The following is a 27,403-nucleotide window of genomic DNA, read 5'->3' as shown; positions in this document are numbered from 1 at the left end:
CCATGTTCTCACTTAACTTTCCAAATCCGTATATGTCACAAATTTCTATAGATACTTCGATTCAAAAATTTCTGAATTTTTGAATTTCTTGAATTTTTTGAATTCCTTGAATTTCTGGAATTTCTTGAATTTCTTGAATTTCTTGAATTTTCGAATTTTTGAATTTGGGAATTTCTGAATTTTTGAATTTGAAAATCTCCAAATTACCATATTTCCAAATTTCAGGTGTCATAATACTCTTCACAGTCTGTTCTGAAATCTCTCATTTGCTACAACTAACACCCAGCTATTTTGTATTAGAAGCATCGACAAAATGTGTGGACTGATATTTTCAACAAAACTTAAGCTTTAAGTTACTTCATTATACTTTTATGTCATCCAAGGTGTTATTCCACAATCCTCAAATCTGTTTTGGAATAACTTAAAGTCAACTATAACTCCTAGCTGTTTTATATTGAAAATATGGACAAAACGCGTATACTGACATTTTAAACAAAATCTAACAATTAAATTGACATACCATAAGTGTTATTCCTCAATACGTTTATGTCATTAAAAGTGTAAATCCACAATCTTCAAATCTGTTTTGGAATCGCTCACTGTTAGCTATAACACCCAGCTGTTTTATACTGAAAATATGAACCAAATCTCTATACTGACATTTTCAACAAAGTCTAACAATCAAATTGACATAAGTGTTATTGCTCAATACTTCCATGTCATCAAATCGCACTAGACTTTCCGCGTTTCTGATATAAACAATCTTGTAGAAACAATTCTAAACGTTCCCCCATCTGGAACTAGTTGCAACAGATTAAACCAAGGGGTTGAAACGTCTCCAGCTCGATATAGAAGCATGGATGCTATTTATAAGGTTCAAATCCAAGCTGACCAGAAAACCAAACATCGAGACCGTTTCGAAGAATCGGTAATGGAGTGTTAACATCCACCGAGAAGAAGAGAGACTTCTCGTTGCAAGATTCGATCGCGATGCGAAGATTCGTGTTTTATTTATGGACCAGAAAGAAAGAGGAAAGCTACGTTCTGGAGATACGTTCCTAGAAGCGTATGATGCAAATACACGAGGCGTTACTAGCGCGAAAACGTTACAACAGGGAATTCAATTCGATTCGCGTTAATTAAATAGCGAATTCGCTACGGGGCGATTAGAGAGACTTGGGAAAAATTCAACGAACGAGCTGCTCATTCATTTTTCCGTTTAATCGTACGTTTCATTTAGAGGACATGTGTATTCTACTTTGTGTCATATTGATTCATCAAGGATTTAAAATCAGGGAGTAGATTTATGTTATAACTATCAAATGGGTTATTGTGGTTATAGTATCAGGTGTATCGTTGGAAAAAGAAGGCAAGGAAAAAAGGACACTATTTTCTTTTAAGGATTTTTGAGAATTTCAGAATTGAGATGTGAGGAATTTGGCAATCCAGGAATGTGAAAATTAGCGCACAGAAGTCTAAGGATTCGAGGGTTTGGAAATTTGGGGATTTCAGGATTTAGGAACTTGGGAAGTTAGTTGTTTGAAGATCTAGATATTTGGAGATATAGAAATTTGAGGATGTATGGATTTGGGAATATAGGGATTTGGTGATGTAAGGACTTTAGAGGAATGAAGGAATGCAGGAATTTGAAGATGTACTTCAGGATGTAGGAATTTCAGGATTTAGAAATTTGAAAAACTGGTAATTTGGACATTTCGCTATTTGGAGGTCTGGAGATTTGGGCTCTTAGGGATTTGAAGATGTAGGTATTTGGGGATGTAAGGATTTCAGGATTCACGAGTTTGGAAATTTAGCTATTTGGTGGTTTAGAGATTTGGGCATATAGGGATTTGAAGATATAGGTATTTGGGAATGTAAGGATTTCAGTATTCACGAGTTTAGAAACTTAGCTATTTGACGATGTAAAGATTTGGAGATGTAGGAACATCTGAATTTGGACATTTCGCTATTTGGAGGTCTAGTAACTTGAGCTCTTAGGGATTTGAAGATGTAGGTATTTGGGGATGTGAGGATTTCAGGATTCACGAATTTGGAAATTTAGCTATTTGACAATGTAAAGATTTGGAGATGTAGGAACTTCTGAATTTGGATATTTCGCTACTTGGATATCTGGTGACTTGGGCTCTTAGGGATTTGAAGATGTATGTATTTGAGGATGTAAGAATTTCAGGATTTAATTTGTTAACCTTTGAATTCAGACATTTATCTATTTGTAGATCCAGAAATTTGTGGACATATAATTTTGTATATTTCGGAAGAAAAATTGTTTCTTTCTTGCGTTCTTTTTCCAACGACCTAATCCAAGAAACGTAAAAACTACCTACTATCAAGATCACTAGCAGATACTAGCATAATATAGGCGCGCCTTAACGTAGTATCCGATAGCTAAAAACGGTAGAAAGAATGAAGAAGATGCTCGTAGTTGGGGAAGCTACTAAAGGGGTTGCCGTTTATTTTCAGATCGTGCGCCCAGCGAAGGGGATCAACGTCGGTGCAAAAACAGCACACCCCTGCCACTTCCCGGCTCCCTTACCACCAACGGAGAAGGTAACTATGTCCTCAAGGTTATACATACCCTTTTCTCGCGTCTATCTCTGCTGTCTGAAAGAAAATGCCGGACTCCGTATAGAAAAGGAAACCGGCGAGTGTCCCACTTGCGTTTCCAGCTCGTTGATCTTAACCCTTTGAGCCCCGGTATATGTTCCTTATCCTGCTCGTTTCGCTGCCAGAATGCCGTTTTCATGAGGAAAAAACTGCATCGTTATCGTTGACACCATAGCAAAGGAGATCCTTATTCCAGAATAGATGTTTGTTAAATTCATGAAATACATTTGATTGATAATGATATATTATAATTTTATTTTTATTGTTTGATTTTTTGTACAAGAGTTATACATGATTTTTGTTCGATTTAATTTAAATTCATCTATTTAGTTTCATTTTGATTTTTTAGATTGTAAATGACTTAATCTAGCTTTCTGATTAAAATTGCCCTTTAATTAAATTCATTTAATTTTCATTTTGATTACAATTGTGTTTTAATTAATTTTTTAAGTAAATCGATCAGACAAGTAACCTATAAAATCATCGATAAACCCTTTGCTTTTAGTCATTTATTTACCAGATGTGCATGTATGCATTTATTTACTAGGTTTTATGAAATATGTCTTCTATATACATTTGTTTACTATGTACATTTCTGTATACATATGTTTACTAGGTACTATGAAATGTATATTCTACATGCATTTATTTACTACATACATAAAAGTATATTTTACCAAAAGCTGTTACATAAACTCATAAATTGACAAGTAAAAATATTCACAGTTTCACAATTTCACTATCACGATAGGTATATTGTAGATCTGAAAGTATCTAGCATTCATCAGACGATGAAACAAATTTGTTCAAGGTCGAAAATCCTTTAAACGCGTAATAATGTCGAAACGATGACGAAGAAGAAGAATGTACGAGCGTGTTAACAGTCGTTGAACGAAAAAATGTACACGGTGTAAACGACGTTCATTATAGGCTTAACGGTTGTTCCATGGATACATCGATTGTTGGGCTACGCCATTGGTCGCTGGCTACGCCTATATCCACGTGGTTAACCTTGAACGATGCTACGAACGATTTCTTCTCTTCGTCTTTCGCCGCGTTTTTCACTTCCGTGTGTCCAACAGAACAGAGAGACTCCCGGCTGAACTGGTTTGCAGGTTCGTCCAGGACTTTCTGAGAGATCTTTCAACGAACAGAGTTACCAGTTTCACTTTTCTCACGCCATATTCTGCAAATCTGACGTTTTTATTCAATTTCGTTGACATTGAAATACTCGTTCAGCTTTTGGCCTTTTTTTTATTGCTGTTTGTTCTCATAAATTAAGATTATTCTGAAGGATTATACTCACTTCCGGGAACGGTGCAAATTGCGTGGAATGTATGGGTTATTTCACACGTGGGACTTAGTTAATTATGGAAATTCACGATTGATAATTCGAAAGGTGTTTTAATTTTCAAAATGACAAATTCATCGATTTCTACATTTGTAAGTTACAAGTCTTTTACATTCTTAAACTAACAATTTCCTAAATTTCAAGGACTGAAATATTTCCCTTGATATGAAATTTCCAATTCTTCTACTTTCAAATTTGTTTAATTCGAACTTTCCAAATTCCCTAGATTCGAATTTATCAAATTCCCAAATGATCACATTTTTAAAATCCGTAGTTCTCAGATTACTTAAACTTATAAATTCCCTATATACAAAATTCCTTATATTCGGATAAATATTCCCTAGATCCGAAATTGTCGAATAAGAATTCCTTAGGTTTGAAATTTTCGAACAAAATTCCCTAACAAAACTCCCTAGATACGAAATGCTTGAGCAAAATTCCCTAGATCCAAAATTCCAGAACAAAACTCCCTAGATCCGAAATTTTCGTGCAAATTCCCTAGATTCGAAATACTCGAGCAAAATTCCCTAGACCAAAAATTCCAAAACGAAATTCCCTAGATCCAAAATGCTCGAGCAAAATTCTCTAGACCCAACATTTTAGAACAAAATTCACTAGATTCGAAATGCTTGAGCAAAATTTCCTAGATCCAGAATTTCAGAGCAAAACTCCCTAGATCCGAAATGTTCGCGCAAAATTCCCTAGGTCAAAAATTTCAGAACAAATCTCCCTAGATATGAAATGCTCGAGAAAAATTCCCTAGACTCATAATTCCAGAACAAAACTCCCTAGATGTGAAATATTCGAACATTCGAAACTCTCTAGATCCGAAATCCCCAAATTCATAAAATTCCAATTGGCCGAATTCCTGAAATCTAAATATTGCGTAAATTCAAGATCCCATAATCCTCGAATTCCCTAGATCTCGAAATTTTAAATTCTCAAAAAGCCAAATGCCATATATCCGAGTAATCGTGAAAAATGCTGAAAATTTGTAGTGGTATGTCCAGGGACTATACATTTCTGGCAACCGGAAACAATACGGATCCCATAAGTTTGTCCGTCAAATTACCAGACACGCATGTAGTAATTACTTAACGACCATTGCTACCCTCGGTACGCAATGACCATTTAACGTTCGACCATTCCACTCACCCTCGGTAGCAAAGGATTAAACAAACCACGCTTAATACTGGAACGAAATTGCGCACACGTACGATAAGTTAAAAGAACCGAAATGATTTTATTTACGCACGCGGGACGATAACGCGTGTCGATCGGACGTTACCGTGGCGAAAGGGTTAACACGCACCGATGCAAAAGCACGATTACGTGGAACGAAGGATTAGCGAGGCGAGGTTGCGAGCAAGGTCAAAGATCGACATTCTTGTCGGGAGATTTAATGCTCGTCGCGGCAGCTGCATAATTCCGAGCAATATCGTTTGCTCTAAAAATAAGCGGTGTGTCTCGTAAAGAAAGGGCCCCGGACTAGGTGGACGTGGAACGTTTAAATACGACAGCCATACGAGAATACCAACGAACGTGCTCCTCTGCCGCATCCGAGCAACAAATTTCCTTAGCACGCGCGTACCAACGAGCTGACGCACTTTCGACGAAAACGTCTGCGAAAATGAACAAATTCAAATTCGTATGATATGCTTTTATTGGGTGCCTTTTCCTTGAAATCGATAGGTGAATTATCTTGTATGGGAATCTCGGTGATAGGGATTTTTATGAAACTTTGCGATTAGACCTGTGTATAGTCGTAGTTCGTTGTCCCTTTTTATCTTGAGAGAAAAATCAACCCTTCTGTCGGATTTTATAATATGGTTGTAATTCGTTGGTGTCCCTTTTTATCTTGAGAGAAAAATCAACCCTTCTGCTGGAGTTTATAATATGGTTGTAATTCGTTGGTGTAGCTTTTTACTTTAAGAGGAAAAGCAACCCTTCTGTCGGAGGGTGCTGTGACTGCTTGTGAATCCAAACTACTGAAGAAATTAACAAATTGATATCAAGGTTATGCTGCTTCTTTAGACAGGTGTAGTTTTGTACACATGTAAAATGCTTTTAAAAAGAATTTTTCTATATAAATTAAGTTGCTTTTCTCCCCATTTTATCATAAGTAGATACACTCGAATAAAAGCGTTGTTTTTTTCCAAAAATAACAGCTTAGATTTTGATCAAAAACGAGTTTTATCAAAGTTTCTTCAAAAACGTGTATCATTTCCTTGTTAGAAATATACGAGTTCAAAGTTGTTGGTATTACAACATTGTATTACAACTACTTTAACCCCTTGCACTATAATGTCGAGCTACATTCGTGACGCATTCGCAGTTCAAGTATCGTAAACCTTTCTTATATTTTTAGTACGGTTGAATGTTCAATTTAAGTCTAATTGTAGTTTGTACAGTTAGCGATCGTTGAATGCAAAATAGATCTGTTATTTTAGCTTTCTTTAGTCTATAACATTGCAGCAGCAAATGCAGCATTGAAACATGTTGAAACATGTCGCATCTACCGAAGAAATCATAGTGTGACGTGTTAATAATAATTGATAGTGACTTCATTAATTTATCAGCTGCCTGTAATGATTATTTATCAATGTTGGTATTATCTGACGTGTTTCAAAATATTCTGTCTGCGTGCTTTTATTTTGCTTGTAGCTAAGTTACATAAAAATGTGAGGTTCCTCTTTTTATGAAATAGATATCATTGGTGATCAAGCATAGTTATTGTATAAACAGAACAAGTATAGTAGTTAAAAAAGTACTAGATTCGAAGGAAAATAGTTTTAAACACAAAATGGATTGAATTTGTGAAACCGGGATTTGGTAGCAGCGATTTGGATTGGAATATGAACTTATACGGCCATTAGCCAATCGAATAATTCATTACACTTGCTCACATGAAGATTTATACGGTCATTACTTATTATTAGCCAATAAACTAATATATAAGATAATTTAATAGTTCGTTATACATCTCATGTGAAGATTCATACGGTTATTAGCTGATGAACTAGTAGTACATTACATTAATATTTCATAAACTAATAAACTAACAGCTGATTAAGCTAATAAACTACGAGTTCATTAAAATGCTAAACGAATAAACTAATACTTCATAAAATGAATGGTTCATAAACTAATACTTCATAATATGAATAGTTCATAAACTAATATTTAATCTTCAACTTTTCCATTGCTTTCATAACGTTATTCCAATAGAAAATGACTGAATGCTTTAGCTCAGAATTAAAGATATAAATTTTGTCGCTGATTCCGGTGAAATTCGTTGTGTGACGCAGCCAGCTTTTCACGCGTGACGCAGCGCACGCGGTTCGCGAACTTATGCTCGTTTTTCCTTTTGCACTCCGTTTGCCGTTTCGTGGAACGACTAAAACGCTTTTGGCCACTAGGAAACTTGCCCGCTCTGATACCACGCGAGCTACAACGCTCGTTGCGTGCCCGTTACGTGGAAATCATCGACCGATGAAAATTATACGAGATAATGGTCAACTTTGCTTACAACATCGACCCAGACACGTGACGCACATCGCCATTGAAATGTAACGAACCTAAATTGAATTTATACATTGAGTTTGCTGCTTTAATATTAACTATAGTTTCAACAATTACAGATTCCTAAATTCAAAATGTATTTAATTCAATTTTATTTATTTATTTTAAACCTTGCTGTACTTTGATGCGTCTGACACGTGACGCACATCGCCATTGAAATGTAGTGAACCTAAAATGAATTTGTACATTGAATACATTGAGTTTGCAGCTTTAATATTAACTATAGTTTCAACAATTACAAAATTTTGAATTTAAAATTATAAGTTCAATTATATTTACTTATTTTCACACTTGCTGTACTTTGAGTTGTGACGCACCAGTTTGACTCGTGACGCATTCACAGTTCATATGTGACAAACTTTATTCAAATGAACACTCTTTAACTTGAAATTTCCGATTAAAATATCTATAGCTGAAAAATATTGTAAAATACATTTTCATTTAGTTCGTTTTATTATTATAGCTATGGATAGTTTTGACTGAAATTATACAGCAGGAAGTCAGCAAATGAAATAAATAAAAAAGAAGTATCAGTATCATTTATTACTAAATGTTAATAATAAGGTATTAATGAATGTAATAATAGTATATAACTAGTAAATTAGTGAATATTGAAGAACAATTATATGATTGTGTTAAAAATGACAATACTCTATCTTTATCAGGAACTTATTTAATTATAGTTCTCGAACAGAAACAGATTGGCGTGGTATCAGATGACGTGAATCGTTCACTTTGATATATTTAATTCTACTAAGTTTGAAAGTTGGCATTGGACTGGTGCGAATTCCTTTCAGATAACTGAACGAAATTTATCATTTTGTTGCAAAACATTGCACCGTTGTGTGTTGTTCTATTTATTGGCAATTAGAGGGGACAGTGTACTTGTATTTACCAATTCTCGAAACGAAGAATTCGGTTTATTTATGCAGAAAAATATGTAGAATTCCAAGAATAATTAAATAACAAGTATTTTACTATAACTAACAACTTGGCTTGATATTATCGTAATTAATATGATTAACATTTTCGCAACGAACAACGTATTTTATAATTATTACAGTTAACCGTACAATTTAAAAATATTTCAATCAACAAGACGATTTAAAATGAGTACAATTATTAGTATAACTAAAAATTATTATAGTTAAAAATACGATTTAAAATGATTACTGTTAACAACACCATTTAAAACTGTTATAACTAATAACATGATTTAAAATTATTACAATTAACAATATGATTTAACATTGAAGTTAACAAGACAATGTAACATTATGGTAATTAACAATATGATTCAAAATTATTACAATTAACAGCCTAATTTAAAATTATTACAATTAACAGCTTCATTTAAAATTAATGCAGTTAACAACATGACTTAACATTGCAGTTAACAAGGCGATGTAACATTATTACAATTAACAGCTTCATTTAAAATTAATATAATTAACAACATGATTTAACATTACAGTTAACAAGGCGATGTATCATTATTACAATTAACAGTTAATTTAAAATTACTACAATTAACAGTTTCATTTAAAATTATTATAATTAACAGCTTCATTTAAAATTATTACAATTAACAGCTTCATTTAAAATTAATACAATTAACAACATGACTTAACATTGCAGTTAACAAGACGATGTAATATTATTACAATTAACATCTTCATTTAAAATTAATATAATTAACAACATGATTTAACATTACAGTTAACAAGACGATGTAATATTATTACAATTAACAGCTTCATTTAAAATTAATACAATTAACAACATGACTTAACATTGCAGTTAACAAGACGATGTAATATTATTACAATTAACATCTTCATTTAAAATTAATGTAATTAACAACATGATTTAACATTACAGTTAACAAGACGATGTAATATTATTACAATTAACAGCTTCATTTAAAATTAATACAATTAACAACATGACTTAACATTACAGTTAACAAGACGATGTAATATTATTACAATTAACAGTCAATTTAAAATTACTACAATTAACAGTCAATTTAGAATTACTACAATTAACAGTTTCATTTAAAATTATTACAATTAACAGCTTCATTTAAAATTATTACAATTAAGAACTATTACAATTAACAATGCAATTTGAAATCATTAGAATTAACAACACTTGTTTAACATTATCAAAATTAACAATATGATTCAGCATTATCACAATAAACAATACGATTTAAAATTAGTATAACATTAATAATTGATGTATTAATCACAGTTTCGTAGTATGAATTGTTAGTCCGTTTAACGTATGCGATTGAAATCATTATAAATTCGATGATGAGTGACCTTACATGTGTTGGTCAGATTCAATGCATTTTAATGAAGCACCGTCATCGTCTTCTTCTTAAAGAGATTACACGTCGTTGCGTAAGCAAACAACTTCGAACACATTAATTTAACATACTTAAAGCAAACAATGATCATCTACCTCTACCGAAGTATCCGTTCAATCTGCTGGCAATCGGTCAAACAGCATTCCATAAACAAGAGACTACGTATCTAACATACTGAAAAGAGCCCGAACAGGCACCTTATGATTCTAATCATATTGCTGCGATTGAAGAACAGTTGATGCAAAACACTCGGTTCGTTCTTTGTCAAATTTGTCGATGACGAAATGTACGATTCTATATGTCGTACGTGGTGCATCCCTCGAATATTGTGGTACTTGAATTGCACGAAGTCGCGAATGGCACGGTTCAAAATGGCGATAACCCTCGAATAACACGGTTCAAAATGGCGGCTGCCCTTGAATAACACTGTTCAAAATGGCGATAACCTTTGAATAACACGGAATTCGAAATTTTAGATGTTGCGAATGTTATTGGAGGATCCTTGAGTAGGCAGTACTAGATATCATTTAGTTTTTGGTGAAGAATAGAACGAAATTATGGACGTTTAGAATGTTCGGGTTTTGGGAGTTCGAGGGCTTGGAATGGAAGAAGTTTGGAAATTTGGAACTGTGGAATTTTTTATTTTCGGGACTTTCGAGGTTGGGAGTTGAGGTTTTGGGAATTTTTGGATTTTGGGATTTTGGAGTTTGGGATACTGAACTTTTCGAATTTTGGAAGTTTGAGATTTTGATATTTCGTGATTTTAGAGTTCTAACATTTTGAAGGTTTAGAATTTACCAATTTTGGGGCTTAGGAGTTTCCAAATTTTTGAATTACGGAAGTTGAGAGATTTTGAACTTTCACATGTAGGTACCTTGGAGTTTTTGAACTTTTGAAGGTTAAAATTTCTGAATTTTGTGATCTTTTAATTTTGAAACTTTGTAACTTTTAATTTTTGGCACTATAATTAAGAAATTTTCTGATTTTGCAACTTTAGTTTTTGAAATATTAAAATTTAGGAATTTCGGCACTTTCTCATTTTAGAACCCTGATGTCTTTCTTTGGAATGTTGAAATTTTGGGAATTTGATATTTTAAAATTAGGATACTTTTATCTTTTAAAATTTGCAATTTTTCGTACGTTGCAAACTTTGTAATTAGTAAATAATGCAATTGTAAGTAATGTAACCCTTGCAATTTTTTAACTTCGTACCTTACAATTTTTGGAACTTAATAACTCCAAAACTTTAGGAACTCGAAACATCAAAATTTTATAAACTTTCGAAATTTAGAACTCAATTACTTGAAAATATCGTAAATTTATACCTCATACACTATGGAGTTCTAAAATTTTGAAAAGTATATTTACAAATTAGAAAAGTGTATTTAAAAATTGAATAAATGCTTCAGTTGACAACCCTTATCAAGTTAAAGAAATACCCTCTGTCTGGTAGTAGCTGATTTATACTACCAGAAATATATTTTATTCTTGAAATGATCGCAATGTATGTATAAATTATTTTACCTAGACCATACAGCTCTTCTCAACAAAAACATTAAGGAAACAGAAGTATAACTGCTATTACTTCACAAAGCCACGCTTTTGCTGGCTGAAGTTCTCCACCCACCAAACCCCTCGTTAACCACTTTTCCGCACTTTTGACAATTTTTCTGGGAGTTTTGCCCCATTTTAAGACAGTTATTCTCTGACAAAAGTCGTATCTGGCACAGTTTAGCCTGTGCCTTTGTAAGAATGAGTGGTCGTGATGGTTTTTTCTAGTATTCTGACAAAAAGTTATATCTGGCACGGTTTAGCCTGCCCATTTACATACGTAAGTAGTCATAATGGAGTTTTATAGTCTCTTTATGAGTTTAGACATTCAGTTATTATAATACTAATCATACAGTCCCATCGAATTAGGACCACGTACGAAAATTTCACTTTAACGGCTATAACATTATGTCATACGTGAAAAATTGTCTTAGGTCATGTAAATTATTGCTAAATACGCTCATGACGACATACATATATATAGCAGTCGATTTGTTACTATCGTGATAATAATCAAATTGTGTGGGTGATGAGCGATTAAGGACTGTGCGAACTCGTTAGGCCGAAGTATTAAAAGTGAGGTCAAATCTGGTGGATGGAATCTACTTAAAAGACTAGTACAACTCTCCAACCACATTATCTCAGTTGAAGAGAATTCAATTTGCAAATATTTGGGAAAATGTTTAATTTAAAAATATTTGGAAAAATAATGAAGATGTAAAATAAATATAAAAATAAAGTGTAGAAAGTAAAAGCAAAGGGTAGAAATCCAAGATATTAACATATGTTAATGTTACGTACAGTAGTGCACCATGTTTGTTAGCGTCAACGTATTTTGGAGGGTTGTCGGGGGCAATTAGCCTGTGCTATTTTGTCTTTGGACGATTTATGATAGGGATAGCCTGTGTGAGGTCTAAGCGAAAGGTCGTTTATGAGAGGCCAAGTGTGGCGATAGATGATGGCTATTGACTTGGAGTCGTATGGTCATCAGGTGTCGCAAAGTGTGTTTTGTTAGTTTCTGAGATTGTAGAAAAGGATAGATAGCTTGTTATTGAATTGCTTAGTCGAATAGGGACGTTGTTCCTGGAGGATCTGGTCACGTAGTGGGGAGGCAGGGATGCCTTTGATAAGAGGACTGAGTTTGACCTCTCGGCACTTACCCCAGCACCTTAATTGGAAACGGTTCTCCTTTTTCGAAAAGTATCTAACATGTTAGTAGCTAACAAATGATGTCATTCCAATTGCAACCTTTTAATTTTACAGTAAACATGAAAAATTCTGAAAAGTTGTGGTAATTCGATGACCAGTCTCCACAGGTGATTGTCCTAACACTAAAACTACCAAACTGGTCAAATGACTGCTCCATAAGTTTCTTATTATAAGGTACACATTTCATTAAAATACATTCCTTCAAATCAGCATTGATTTTCATCAAGACAAAGAATAAATGTGTACACTAATTTATGTTTCGTTTGTTTATTTATTTTTTAACTACATTTTCAATTTCAAGTTAAGAATATATTCCGGTACGTTTAGTGTTCAAATTCAACCGACAGATGTGATACCTTTCATCAAAGGATAAAGAATAAATGTATGCACTAACTTATGTTTCGTCATTTGTTTATCTATTTTTTAACTTCATTTTTAATTTCAAGTTAAGAACACATGCCGGTAGGTTTAGCGTTAAAATTCAACCGACATATGTGGCATCCATCATCAAAGCTACACAAAACCTTATTTTCGTACGTTTTCAAAAAACCGGTCAAATATACCTTAAATAGTATACGCAGTGTCGAAGTATTATAGCTAGTAAGGTTTGAACATAACTGGTTGATATACGATACGGGAGGGAACAAAGGGCATTAATAATAAATAATGACGTGAAATCTCTGTCAGTAGCGGACGGTAAGAAGCGGCGTGCGTCCTGGAGGCAGGACTCTCGGGTGTGGAGTAGGTAACGGGAAGAAAAGAGAGGGAAAGCCTGGATGCAGGTTTCAGAATGGCACAATAGGTCGGCTAAGGTGGGTGGCATTCGGCGCGACTGTTTGAGGGAACAGGGGGACCCTGGCGCCAGACAGCTGCCGCGTGTCTCGACCTCGCTCGCTCGTTCGCCTTTCCTCTCCTCTCTTCTCTTCTCCTCTCCTCTCCACTATTTGCCTCTCTTCTCTTTACCCTGTTCGCTCTCTCCTTCTCTCTTTCGACTTCTCCTTTCCTCGCTCGAGTTCCCTGGTCTGGTCTCGTCTGTTGCGCGTCACAGCCCGTATAACCGCGCGTATGCGAGACGTAGGCTACGTATGTGGTGTACGGGGACCACCGGATTGGACAGTTTCCTACTGGATTGTTTGGCGATTTCGGATTTTTGAAATTTGGGAGTTTGGTTTTGGGGTCTGAGAGTTTGAGGGGATAGAGAATTTGTGGAGATGCTTGGGAAGTTCGGAATTTGAAGTTTTGAATTCGGGGGAGGTGGACGTTTAGAAATGAATTTGGGATCTTTGGAATTTGGAGTTCTTGGAATTTCGGATTCTTGGAATTTGGAATTCTTGGAATTTCGGATTCTTGGAATTTGGAATTCTTGGAACTTGGAACTTGGAACTCTTGGAATTTGGAATTTTTGGTATTTGGGATTCTTGGAATTTGGGATTCTTGAAATTTGGAATTCTTGGAATTTGGGATTCTGGAATTTGGGATTCTTGGAATTTGGAACTTTTGAAACTTGGAACTCTTGGAACTTGGAACTCTTGGAATTTGGAATTCTTGGAACTTGGAACTCTTGGAATTTGGAATTTTTGGTATTTGGAATTCTTGGAATTTGGAATTCTTGGAATTTGGAATTCTTGGAACTTGGAACTCTTGGAATTTGGAATTTTTGATATTTGGAATTCTTGGAATTTGGAATTCTTGAAACTTGGAACTCTTGGAATTTGGAATTCTTGGAACTTGGAACTCTTTGAATTTGGAATTTTTGGTATTTGGAATTCTTGGAATTTGGAATTCTCGGAGTTTGGAATTTTTGAAAATTGGAATTCTTGGAATTTGAAATTCGTGGAGTTTGGAATTCTTGGAATTTGGAATTTGGGATTTTTGGAATTCGTGGTATTTGGGGTTTCGGAAATTAATATTTTTGGAATTTTTAAAATTTCTAAATTTCATCATTTCGTGCTTTGGAAATGAGAGAATTTGAGGATTTCCAAATTTTAAAATTTGGGGTTTGAAGATTTGACATCTTGTAAATTTAGGGATTTGGAACTTTCAGAATGTGGAAATTTCCAAACATGGAATTTTAGGAATTTTAGTGATTAAGATATTTGGAGATTTAAAAGTGTTCATATGTACAAGTTTGAGTAATATTAAAAATTTGGGAAGTTTCAAAAATATGAAAAATGTGAACATTCTTGAATACTATTGATTTGTTATGTGGTGTAGAATTGCAGTATCTAGAAATTTGAAGATCTGATTGTTGAAACATTGCGAAATTTGTTGATCGAAAACTAGAAACTAAAATTAGAAACCTATAAAATACAAAAATTGAAAAAGTCGGAAATTTAAACATGAGAAAATTAACAAAATATTCGAACCTGGAGTACCATTGAATACTCAAAAATATGAAAGTTAAAAAATTCGAACATATATTCGTACACTTATTTGGAAAATGAAAAAAGTAGAAAGTCTGAAAACTAAGAATTCATAAATTAAAAATTTGAGAACATAAATTAGAAAGTTGTAAAGTTAAAAAATTTATTAATTCACGAATTTAAAAGTTTGAAAGCAGAAAGATATTTAAACGTAAAATATACGAGGATTGAAATCATATCTATTCTTTCATTATCTTCATACTTAATTAATTTAATGGAAGCAAAGTAATATGAATAATCTTCAAAAAAATTGAAAATTTCACAAAGTATAGTGTGTTTATAATAGAGTGTCAGGGTACTGTACATTATAGACACGTTCTCTGTATGTATACGAGGCTGAACTCGCTATTTTATTGATTTATTTTGGCGCTTTGGTCTCTCTGTTGCGCTTGGCCATGCGATCGATCGAAACCTTGCTGGCTGTCTCCAGCTCGACGAGAAACGCTCGATTCATGGCTGCCTGTGAACGAGTTCACCACATTCTAATACTATTTAGTACATCGTGGATTCATTGTAAATCTGCGATTCATTCATGATGTAATCCAGAAAAAATTTACGATTTTTCTGTAGAATAACTCTCAACAAGATATTTCTTCGGGTAAGTTCCTCAACAAGGATTTTATCTGGAAAAGTTCCTTAAGAATTAGTTTATATGGAAAAAGTACCTTAAAGAGGATTTTATATGGAAAAGTTCCTCAACAAGGATTTTACCTGGAAAATTTCCTCAAGAAATATTTTACATGGAAAAGTATCTTAAGAAGGATTTTATATGGAAAAGTTCCTTAACAAGGATTTTACCTGGTTCCTCAAGAAGGATTTATTATAGAAAAATTTCTCAACAAGGATTTTATCTGGAAAAGTTCCTTAACAAGGTTCTTATCTTGATAAGTTCCTCAACAAGTATTTTCTTTGGAAAAGTTCTTCAACAAGTATTTTCTCTAGAAAAGTTCCTCAACAAATATCTTCTCTGGAAAAGTTCCTCAACAAGTATTTTCTCTGGAAAAGTTCTTCAACAAGTATTTTCTTTAGAAAAGTTCCTCAACAAATATCTTCTCTAGAAAAGTTTCTCAACAAGGATTTTATATGGAAAAGCTCCTCAACAAGAATTTATGTAAAAAAGTTTTTAAATTTAGAAATTCAGGAAATTTAAGAATATGGAAATTGAGAAAAATAGAAAATTTGGAAATAGGTGACTTTTGAAATGAGGAAATTAAGAAATTTGAAGGATCCTAAATTAGAAAATTGGAAAATTTGTGAAGTAGGAAATTAGGAATTAAACAATTTGTGTGAAATTTAAAAATCTGCAAACGATGAATTAAAGAAAATTGAAAAACGAAGAGTTGAGAAATCTCAATATTAAAAATTTTGGAAATTAGAAAATTTAAAAACTAATGAGCTACCAAGTAATTCCTAAAGGTACACGAATTTTTTTTAAAAGAAGAATCAAAGAGACCCCAGACTCAGACAGACTCTACGATCATGCGGTCTGCGATCACCGCCTCAAAGATAAATACATTTAGACGATAAATTTCTTATTGCACTCCACTTCAATTGCTATAATTAAAAATAATGTTCTGCGTCACATCATATCACGTTATTACAACAAAATTCAATATTACACACCTACACTATTAAGCATCGAACAAAGTTGCAAAATCATGCAGTTGGGGAATCAAACTTACATAGGAAATTATGAAATCATTACCGTTCTTATAGTTATTATTATAATAACGTTACCATTATTATCATAATTATTATCATCATAATTACCATTTGAAAATTCAGAAACGAATTGCTACAATTATTAACATCACAATTATATTTAGGATTCTTGGAATTTGGGATTCTTGGAATTTAGGACTCTTGGAATTTGGGATTCTTGGAATTTGGAATTTTTGGAATTTGGAATTCTTGGAATTTGGAATTCTTGGAATTTGGGATTCTTGGAATTTGGGATTCTTGGAATTTGGAATTTTTGGAATTTGGAGTTCTTGGGATTTGGAATTCTTGCAATTTGGAATTCTTGGAATTTGGAATTCTTGGAATTTGGGATTCTTGGAATTTGGGATTCTTGGAATTTGGAATTTTTGGAATTTGGGATTCTTGGAATTTGGAATTCTTGCAATTTGAAATTCTTGGAATTTGGAATTCTTGGAATTTGGAATTCTTGGAATTTGGAATTCTTGGAATTTGGAATTCTTGGAATTTGGAATTCTTGGAATTTGGAATTCTTGGAATTTGGAATTCTTGGAATTTGGGATTCTTGGAATTTGGAATTCTTGGAATTTGGAATTCTTGGAATTTGGAATTCTTGGAATTTGGGATTCTTGGAATTTGGGATTCTGGAATTTGGGATTCTTGGAATTTGGGATTCTGGAATTTGGGATTCTTGGAATTTGAAACAATTGGAATTTGGAACCCTTGGAATTTGGAACCTTTGGAATTTGGAATTCTTGGAATTTGGGATTCTCGGAATTTGGAATTCTTGGAATTTAGAATTCTTGGAATTTGGGATTCTTGGAATTTGGAACGATTGGAATTTGAAAGCCGTGGAATTTGGAACCCTTGGAATTTGGAACCCTTGGAATTTGGGATTTTTGGAATTTGGAATTCTTGGAATATCGAATTTTTGGAATTTGGAATTCTTGGAATTCGTGGTATTTGGGGTTTCTGAAATTTAAGATAATTATTATCATCATAATTACCATTTGAAAACTCAGAAACGAATTGCTATAATTATTATCATCATAATTTCCACTTAAAAATTCAGAAACGAATTGCTAGTAGCATCGAATCTCAAAATGAATGACATCATGTTACATTTTTACGCAAACAGTTGAATAAAAATCTGACGTTGAATCTCGTAGTAAAAGATAACGGTATGTGTTTTCATTCCAGATATTTGATTCATTTCTCGTGCCCGAGATTCCTCAATTATTTTCAGCTTGTACCAGTCGCAAAAAGTGTTTTCGAGCGAGGGCCCGAAAATATCTATCGAAAGGAGTATCCGGCTGCAGACGCGGCGTTCAAGAACGTTCAATTCATATCCACGCGATCCGGCGGGAAAATAAATGAAGCTATTTTCGTAGACACCGGCTCACGTTATTCCGGATCGCCAAAAGAGACGAATACAAGCGAGATTCTCGTACGTGATCGGCCTTTCGATCGGCTTTAATCAACATTTCCAAGGTGACGCCCGCTACGTCGCGTAGAATCTCAAACAGAAACTGGAGAACATTGATCATCAATTTTCACTGAGAAAATCCTCCGAGGATTCTTATTTTTCTTCGTTCCCCAGAATCTCTAATAAAATCGTTCGACGTCATTCGGGTAATACATGTGTTCTAATTAATTCTGATGGTTAAAACTAGACATGGTTAACAGGAATTTAATTGTATATTCGTTATTACAATTCTATAGTTTTCAAACTTTTCATTTTCTGAATGAAATAGTATGTTTAAGAAATTTTTTAATTTTTAGGTTCCAAAGTTCTTTTATCGCGTTTTACTATTGTCAAATTTAATAATTTCTTAGTCTGTAAGTCTCCAAATTTCTTATCTGTAAATTACCACATTATTGAATTCTTAAATCGTTGAATACCTAATTTTTTTGGATATCAGGTTTTCAAGCTCTTAAGTTCGCAAATACTTAAATAATTATTTCTCAATGTTTTTAATTTTCATATCCTCAAATTTCCACGTCCTCAAACTGTTGCATCTCCTACTTCTCATATCCCCAAATTGTCACATCTCCAACTTCTCATATTCCCAAATTCTGAAATTTTCAACTTCTCATACCTCCAAGTCCAAGTTCTCAAACTTCAAACTTCGTATATCCCTGAATTCTCATATCTCCTAATTCTCAAGTCCTCAAACTCTCAAGTTTCCAAACTCTCATATTCCCAAATTCTCAAATCCCCAACTTGTCATATTCCCAAATCCTCAAATCCCCAATTTCTCAAGTCTCCGAACTTTCGTATTTTCAAATTCTGAAATTCCCAACTTCTCATATTCCCGAATCCTCAAATCCCCAACTTCTCAAGTCCCGAAACTCTCATTTCCCCAACTTCCCAAATTCTCAATTTCTCAAATTCCCAAATTCTCAAATCTCCAACTTCTCAGGTCTCCAAACTCTCATATCCCTAAATTCTCAAATTTCCAATCTCCAAATGCCCAAATTCTCAAATCTCCAACTTCTCAAGTCTCCGAACTTTCGTATTCTCAAATTCTCAAATCCCCAAACTCTCATATCCCCAAATTCTGAAATTCCCAACTTCTCATATTCCCGAATCCTCAAATCCCCAACTTCTCAAGTCCCGAAACTCATTTCCCCAACTTCCCAAATTCTCAATTTCTCAAATTCCCAAATTCTCAAATCCCCAACTTCTCAAGTCTCCAAACTCTCATATCCCCAAATTCTCAAATTTCCAATCTCCAAATGCCCAAATTCTTATATCCCCAAATACTCAAGTCCCCAACTTCTCATACGTTCAAATACTCAAGTCCCGAAACTCTTATCCCCCCAAATACTCAAATTCTCAACTTCTCAAATCCTCAATCCCTCATATCCCTAAATTCTCAAATCACCAATTTTTCAAATCCTCAACCCCGCAAATTTCCATAATCCTCTCTCTACTATTAATAAAACACAGTACTTAACCTAGTTGCACCCCACAAAAACTCCGTTCACGCCAATGACCGCGAGTTAGGGGAATTGCAACATGTTCACAGCGTGAAACCCCTGAATAGAGACAGATGTCCCAGCATTGTGCAGCAACAGGTTGCTCGTGTTTGCTCTTTTCTTCCGCGTGAGATCCCCGATCTAGGCCACCCTCTTCTCATCCTTTTCACTGGGAAAATCGTCGTTCATTCTGCTCGTTTTCGCCAGCCAATCGTCTACTCGTACTCTCTTTCTCTTTCGACTCCTCTCTCTTTCACCGACAACCCCTTTTATCTTCCTTTCAACCTCCGCGTTTACACTTTCCCTTTCGTTTCATTCTTTCACCCTCATCTTATCGTGCCCCCTTAGAAGATCTCTGCTCATCTTCCTACTTTTACTCGTCTAAATGTGACTCGTCATTTTTTTTTGCTACTAAGAGGTCTCTTTTACTGACACTTCTTTTTATACTCTGTTTCCGCGCTTTTTCTCTCCTTGATTCTTGTAGGCTTTTTATATGGAAAATTGTTCGATGCAACTTTTTTTTGTTGTACAGTTGTATATTCTATTTCTTGTTTTTTAGTATTCTTTCTGTTTTGACATCCCTTGTTATATCTATAGTGTGTAAAGGATATTTATTTAATTTATATTATTTGTCTTTTTGGGTTTCTTTATTTTGTTCGTTTAAGAAGAATTTTTTCAAAAAAATTTTGTTTCTTTTTTTGATTTTGTAGATCTGTTTCTTCTTTATTAACACCCCTTATGTGCTTTACATTATTTATGTGTTTTTAGGGTTAGTTATTTTATTTTCTTTACTTTGAAAATTGTTTATTTCGTTTCTCGTTTGTTTGTTATCGAATTATTATTATTTCGCTAGTAGCACTTGATGTTTAGGAGTAGATTGGATTCATAACTAAGATGTCAGAGAATTTATTTTTATTCAAATAGTACATTTTGCAGTCAAGAGAAAGTATTTATGTTCTCACTGATTTACACATTGATATACAAGGTATCCATAAATGTTTGCCCTGATAACAAAACATTCTTAATTGGACGCAGTAAATGAAATACGTAATTCTTAATTGGGTACAGTAAATATGCGTTATATCACATATGCCTCTACCCATTAAGTTTTGAACCTCACATAAACATTTAATACAGGTGTAATACATTTCAATATTTAAATCACTTCAACATGTGCTCTGGTAACATGTAAAATTTTAAACCTGTATTCAATCTCTTGCCACATATTCTGCAACATGTCTCATGTGATTGTATCAATGGCATCTCAGAAAATCTTGAATGAGATACATCTATACATAACGTAATGGACTCCCTAGTAGACCTGCAATAAAACACAAACGTTAGCATCATAAATATGATTAATATTTAATCTTGAAATCAGTGTAAACATTTATGGACACGGTGTATTTATGTTCATACTGATTTGCATATGATATATTTATATTCACACTGGTTTGCACACTGATGTATTTACGCTTGCACTGATTTGCACATGATATATTTATACTCATACGGATTTGCACATAATGTATTTATATGTATTTACATTGATTTACACTTGATATATTTATACTTACATTGGTTTGTACATTGATATATTTATATTCACATTGATTTGCACGTGATATATTTATACTCACACTGATTTACACATAGATATATTTATATTCACATTGATGTGCACATGACATATTTATACTCACGAGTTGCATATGTATTTATACTCACATTGTTTTGTACATGATATATTTTTATTCACACTAATTTACACATGATATATTTATACTCACACTTGTTTGTATATTGATTTATTTATATTTGCGATACACACGCGGTGTTAAAAATATTTCAGTATTCAGATAGAAATAATACAGTTATTAGAAGGTCGCTATTGTTCATTTGTAAACTAATTAACTAAGTTCAATTAAAATAAACATTTTGAATTACTATTATTTTATTCCGTAACTGAAATTACTATGTAAGGTGAAGTGGGATAAGTTCGTAAACAGGGCAAGTGCGTATACAGGCTATTTTGATTACAATATGAGCGAAATTTCTCCATTTAGTATGTTTTGTTTCACTATATCCCCTTTTATATTTCAGCTAAGAGTACTTGTTTGCAGTATATAGTACTTGCGCAATGCAGTAAAAAGCATTTTATAGCAGATTTGTTAATAATTCTGCTGTTGCCCCATTGCACATGAAATAAAGTTTCAAAGTATTTAACTCCAAATTACGTTCTTACACCATTTTCGGGAAAAGTGCAGAGTAGTTGACATTTTAAACAGTTTCCTATCAAAATCAAAATGTACAAGAAAAATTAAGGTCCTAGTTAATATTAATTAAATAGTAGTAATTGTACAAAGCGTTCGATATCGACAGCGTTAAGTATTTACGTAGCAGACTGAAAATACTTACGTTTAAATACCAATTTTACAAAAACCAGTCTGCACTTACCCCACTTCGCCTTACATTGATTTGAAGGTTTAATGATGTACTTAAAGAAATATATACTTTGCTGCAGAAACATTACATACATTTTTCTGTATAAACTCTACAAGTAAAATTTCCATAAACTGCATATTTTATTTCTGTAATAGTGACAAGATAATCTTCTAATTGTCATGCGAGGAATATCACTGAAATTATTGAAATTGCTAGAGATTATCGTCAGAATTATTACTAAAATTGTTAGAAATTAATGGGTAAATTAGCATTAGAATTGTTGAAATTATCGTTAACGTTATTATTCAAATTCTTTCAGAATATTGTTAAAATTATTATTAAAATTGTTAGAGATTATTGTTATAATTATTATTAAAATTGTTAGAGATCATTGTTATAATTATTATTAAAATTGTTAGAGATCATTGTTAAAATTAGTATTAAAATTGTTAGAGATTGTTATAATTATTATTAAAATTGTTATAGAATATCGTTAAAATTATTATTAAAAGCCTTACAAAATATCATTAAAATTATTATTAAAATTATTATCAAAATTGTTAGAAATTATTATTAAAAAAATTATCAGAATTATTAAGAGTATCTGAAGTCCTGAATTAATGCCCATGGAAATACCAGTTGACGGAAGGTGTAACAGCAAAGCAGAGACAATTCCCTATTGAGACTTCTTCTTCTTCGATGCTTATCCGTTTGTGGATCTCGATTTCGATTTCGTTGCGATGTATTCTCGGCAGGGTATCTTTGCAAGAAGGTCAAGGACAATGCGATGAACTCGGATCGAAGTCCTTAAAGGGGAGAGAGTTCTTCCCCATAGAAGGAAAACTTAGAGAATTGTTCTTAAAGTAGTGAAAGTTGCATCTATCTTGGGAAAACTGCAACCGTTTTGGACTATTGAATAGAATCTTATGAATTTTCATCTAATACCATGGATCGTAACATTTTATGGGGTTATAAATATATACTCTAATTATTTTATTACTTAGATATTATTTTTGCTAAAAATTTGATATTTCTATGTCTTTAAATTTGCAGATTTGAAGATTTATTTGATATTTTTGTATATATAACTGCTTAACTATTTAAATTTACGAATTTGATAATTTGCAAATATGTAAAGTGAGTTTTGAAATTCAAATATTGAACATCTTTATATTTCTGATTTTTCAAGGTTTTGGATTTTTAAACTTCTATATTTCCACTAAATTCCTACATTTTGAAATTTTCAACTTTTCAAATTACTAACGATACAAGTTTTAAAACATAAAAATTTTCAAATTTTTAAATATTTTAATTTTCATGTTTTTTAATTTTTAAATTCTTTAATTCTTATATTTGTATATTTTCAAATTATCAAATATACTGGTATAATATATAGTACGATATATGTATAGTACATGACATATTGTATATGATGTAGTATACTGTGCAGGATATGTCATTAAATTTTTCATTCTTAAATTCTTATATTCGTATATTTTCAAACTATCAAATATACTAGTATATATTATAATATGACATACATATCTACAGTTCATGATATATTATATATGATAAATAATACGCTGTTCGTGATATATCCTTGATATTATACATATATCTGCAGCTTACATGTTACGTGACGCATGGTATGATAAATGGAATACGATGTACCACATGTCTACAGTATAATAGTGTTAATAGAAGGATGTCGATATACAGTAGTATACTATTAATATATTAGTACATAATAGTACATATAATAAATATTATAATAATGCATGGTATATATGTATGTTAAACCTATACATTAAATTCACAGTACAATATATTATACGTGATTAATGTATAATATATGATATATAACATATAATATAGTTTATCATATGTTATACATTAATCACGTATAATATATTGTACTGTGAATTTAATGTATAGGTTTAATATACATATATACAGGGTGTTCGGCTACTGGTGGGCATAATTTTAGGGGGTGGTAGCTGTGGTGATTCTCAACAACTTTTTCCTTTATCAAAATGCTGGTTAAAGCTTAGTTTTTGAATTATTAATGAAAAACACTGGCCAATCAGAGCGCGAAGATTACGCACGCTCAGCCACTATGCTCGAAGCTGTCGCCCTCGCGTCTGCGCATGTGTAGTCCTCGTGCTTTGATTGGTCCGTGTTTTTCCTTAATAATTCAAAAACTAAGCTTTAACCAGCATTTTGGTAAAGGAAAAAGTTGTTCAGAATCACCCCAGCTACCACCCCCTAAAATTATGCCCACCAGTAGCCGAACACCCTGTATAATGTATTATTACAATATTTAATCATGTACTATACATATTATAAACGGCATCTGCAATATAGTACATCATATTAGTAGCACATAATTCACAGTATTTATACTACTATTGCATCCTCCCACACTACCAACTTCTATATCCTTCAACCTTCTATACTTGTTACAACAACTACTACAAATAACTACTATTCGATAACTGTTCGTTTCAAACACGTGTATTGATTCCACTACAATAAACTTGATCGATATATACCACAAGTCGATTTCCATTATTAACTGTATCGACTCTACGATCGACTTCTACTATGTCCAAAAGCGAACGATACTAATCGCAAGGTTGGAACATGAATTAGTGACGCGTTGCAAACAATGAGGAAGAAAACGAAAGAAAAAATTGAATCGAATATTATGCTACACTTTAATCCGCACATGCATTGGTAGCTTTCTGTTTACTTCTATTTTACGAGTCCGCCTTCCAGGATTTATGACGCTAGGCAGCGGCCATTTTTTTTCTCTTCGATGGAAAGGTATGCGTACAGGTGTGGAGCCGGTGCAATCATAAACTGATTTGATCGCTATCATTTGATCTCTGTTATGAATTCCTGAATAACGTAACATGATTGTTAGGTTCAAAAGCTTCTGACACCCTGTCATCGTTTAATTGTTCAGGTATTGTTTCCGTTTGATTGAAGAGTGGAATATGTAAGCGTTCTTTTATTGTAAGCTTGTAGTTCGTCTGGAGAGACTCATGTTTTATAATTCGAGACTGTTGTTTCAAATCAGTTACAAACTTTGAGACTGTTGTTACAAATCAGTACAAATATTTTTAATTCATTAAAATGTTGATTTAAGAGATTGGCTTGAAATATTTTTAAGCAATTCAAATCTTGGTCCAAAGCATTTTTAACTAGCTAAAATTTTGGTCTACGATATTTCAGATCGATTCAAATGTTGATCTGAAGTATTTTTAATAAATTAAAGTCTTTTTTTAATTAACTAAAATCTTTGTCTAAAATGTTTTTGATCGTTTAAAATATTGATCTGAAATATTTGTGATCAAGTAAAAACTTAGTCTAAAGTGTTATTAATCTATTAAAATCTTAGTCTAAAATATTTTTAATTAACTAAAATCTTGGTCCACAATATTTCAGATCAATTAAAATCTCAGTCAAAAACATTTATAATTGATTAAAATCTTTGTCTAAGATATTTGCAATTAATTATGCTCTTGATCTAAAATATTTGTAATTAATTATGCTCTTGATCTAAAATATTTCCAATCGATTAGAACCTTGGTCTGAAATATTTTTAATAAATTAAAGTCTTGGCATAAAACACTACAAATTAATAAAATGTTGAATATTAAATATTTTCGATTAAATATATTCTCGATTTCAAATTAACATAATTCAATTACCTATCATATTATAACAAGTTTAATAAATTAACTAAATTAAATTACCCAATTATTTTGATATTTTATCCTAATAAGCCTCCCAAAAAAATCATCCTAAATATTAATCAAAAAGTATAATTCAATTTCCTGATGATATAATAGATCATGGGTGCTCCGAACGAATTTGAACCGTGAAATCCACTTTGAAAGATATCTCAAATTATCATCGAGTGCCACATTAATAACTCGATAATATGTTTTTTATCGTATATTGTCGAACTTGTTCACAGTAAACATTCTCAAAAATTTCCACATTCATTTAAAATTTTTTCAAATCTGACTACCATAAATTACTTTATACAATGATTCTTTATCTTAACAAAAATCAATGTACATTTTGACAATTTTTGATAATTTTCATAATTTAAAACTTCTGTATTGTGATCCTCAAATAAGGATTTAAATACAATTTTGTCTCATCACTTGCAATAAGATTATATTAAATAAATTGCATATTCAATCAACATTTATATTCTAGTTTTCAAAATTGTTTCTTTGTTTAAATGTTACCTAACAAAAATATTTGACACATATATAAATCATAAAATAAAAATTGGCAGTAAACAGGTTAATTTAACACTGGCTGTTCGTTTATTGAAGAATGAAAAATAAAATGAAAAAGGAAATAAATAAATACTAAAGCATCAATTATGGAACTAGTTTTTACCTCAACAAAATATGACAGATATTTCCATAAAATCACGACAATAAAATTTTGTATTATAAAACGGAAAATCTGAAACCAGTCATTCTGACTGGTTGATAATTCTAGTATTAAAAAAATCAAACTTCTAAAGTAAAAAGTGTCAGAGTCGCCATCTGCCAACAGAAAAAATTCGACCACAAAGGGTCAACCCTTAACTTATGATTTTGTCGGCAAGTACCTCAAACAGAGATTCAATTATTCTTGTAATGTCAAAATCGACAAAGAATGTCCAAATATTAGGGATATTTTGGACATCATTGGTGGATGGGTAATGAAAGTTAAATTCAATCTTGGTGAAAATATGAGCGGTTCCGTCGCATTTCAGCGGTTATGTGTCACACGGGAGATATCGTAAAGGGTTAAACAGCGAACGTAGTAAAATATAGTCTTTTTTTCGCATTTATTCAAAGGAAGAAACGCGTACCGATGTCGTGGCGATATACAGCTGACGAAGAGCACTTCTGGATCTATTTTCGCTCGATCGAAAGATTGAGGCCGTCGACCCAAACGGATCTCATGAGCGAGCAGAGAGGAGAGAAAGAAAGAGAGAGAGAGTAGCTAGCTTGTTGAGAGGAACCCGAGAAGAGAACGAGAGAGTAAAACGAAGAGAAATGAGGGATTCGGAGAACAGAAACAGAAAAGAGTAGAAAGAACGTCGAAGAAACAGAAGTTAAAAGAAATAAAGAAACGTGGAATGGGGTG

General features: G+C 32.6%; 1 protein-coding gene across 3 annotated transcripts in view; it reads left to right on the top strand.

Moving 5' to 3' along the window:
• Window positions 1-27,403, top strand: part of Dad (Daughters against dpp) — a 145,260-nt gene that overhangs the window by 62,121 nt on the left and 55,736 nt on the right. Inside the window, exon 6 of one of the 3 annotated variants that reach the window (XM_076533233.1) lies at window positions 2,482-2,568. The exons of the other annotated variants lie outside the window; for them this stretch is intronic. Within the exon in view, the coding sequence (XP_076389348.1) occupies window positions 2,482-2,568 (87 nt within the window). The remainder of the gene's footprint in view (window positions 1-2,481; window positions 2,569-27,403) is intronic. 3 annotated transcript variants of the gene reach the window in all.

This window comes from Megachile rotundata, chromosome 7, assembly GCF_050947335.1.
Source record: "Megachile rotundata isolate GNS110a chromosome 7, iyMegRotu1, whole genome shotgun sequence".
In the NCBI taxonomy this organism is placed as follows: Eukaryota; Metazoa; Arthropoda; class Insecta; order Hymenoptera; family Megachilidae; genus Megachile; species Megachile rotundata.
This window is presented reverse-complemented; position numbering and strand designations above follow the sequence as displayed.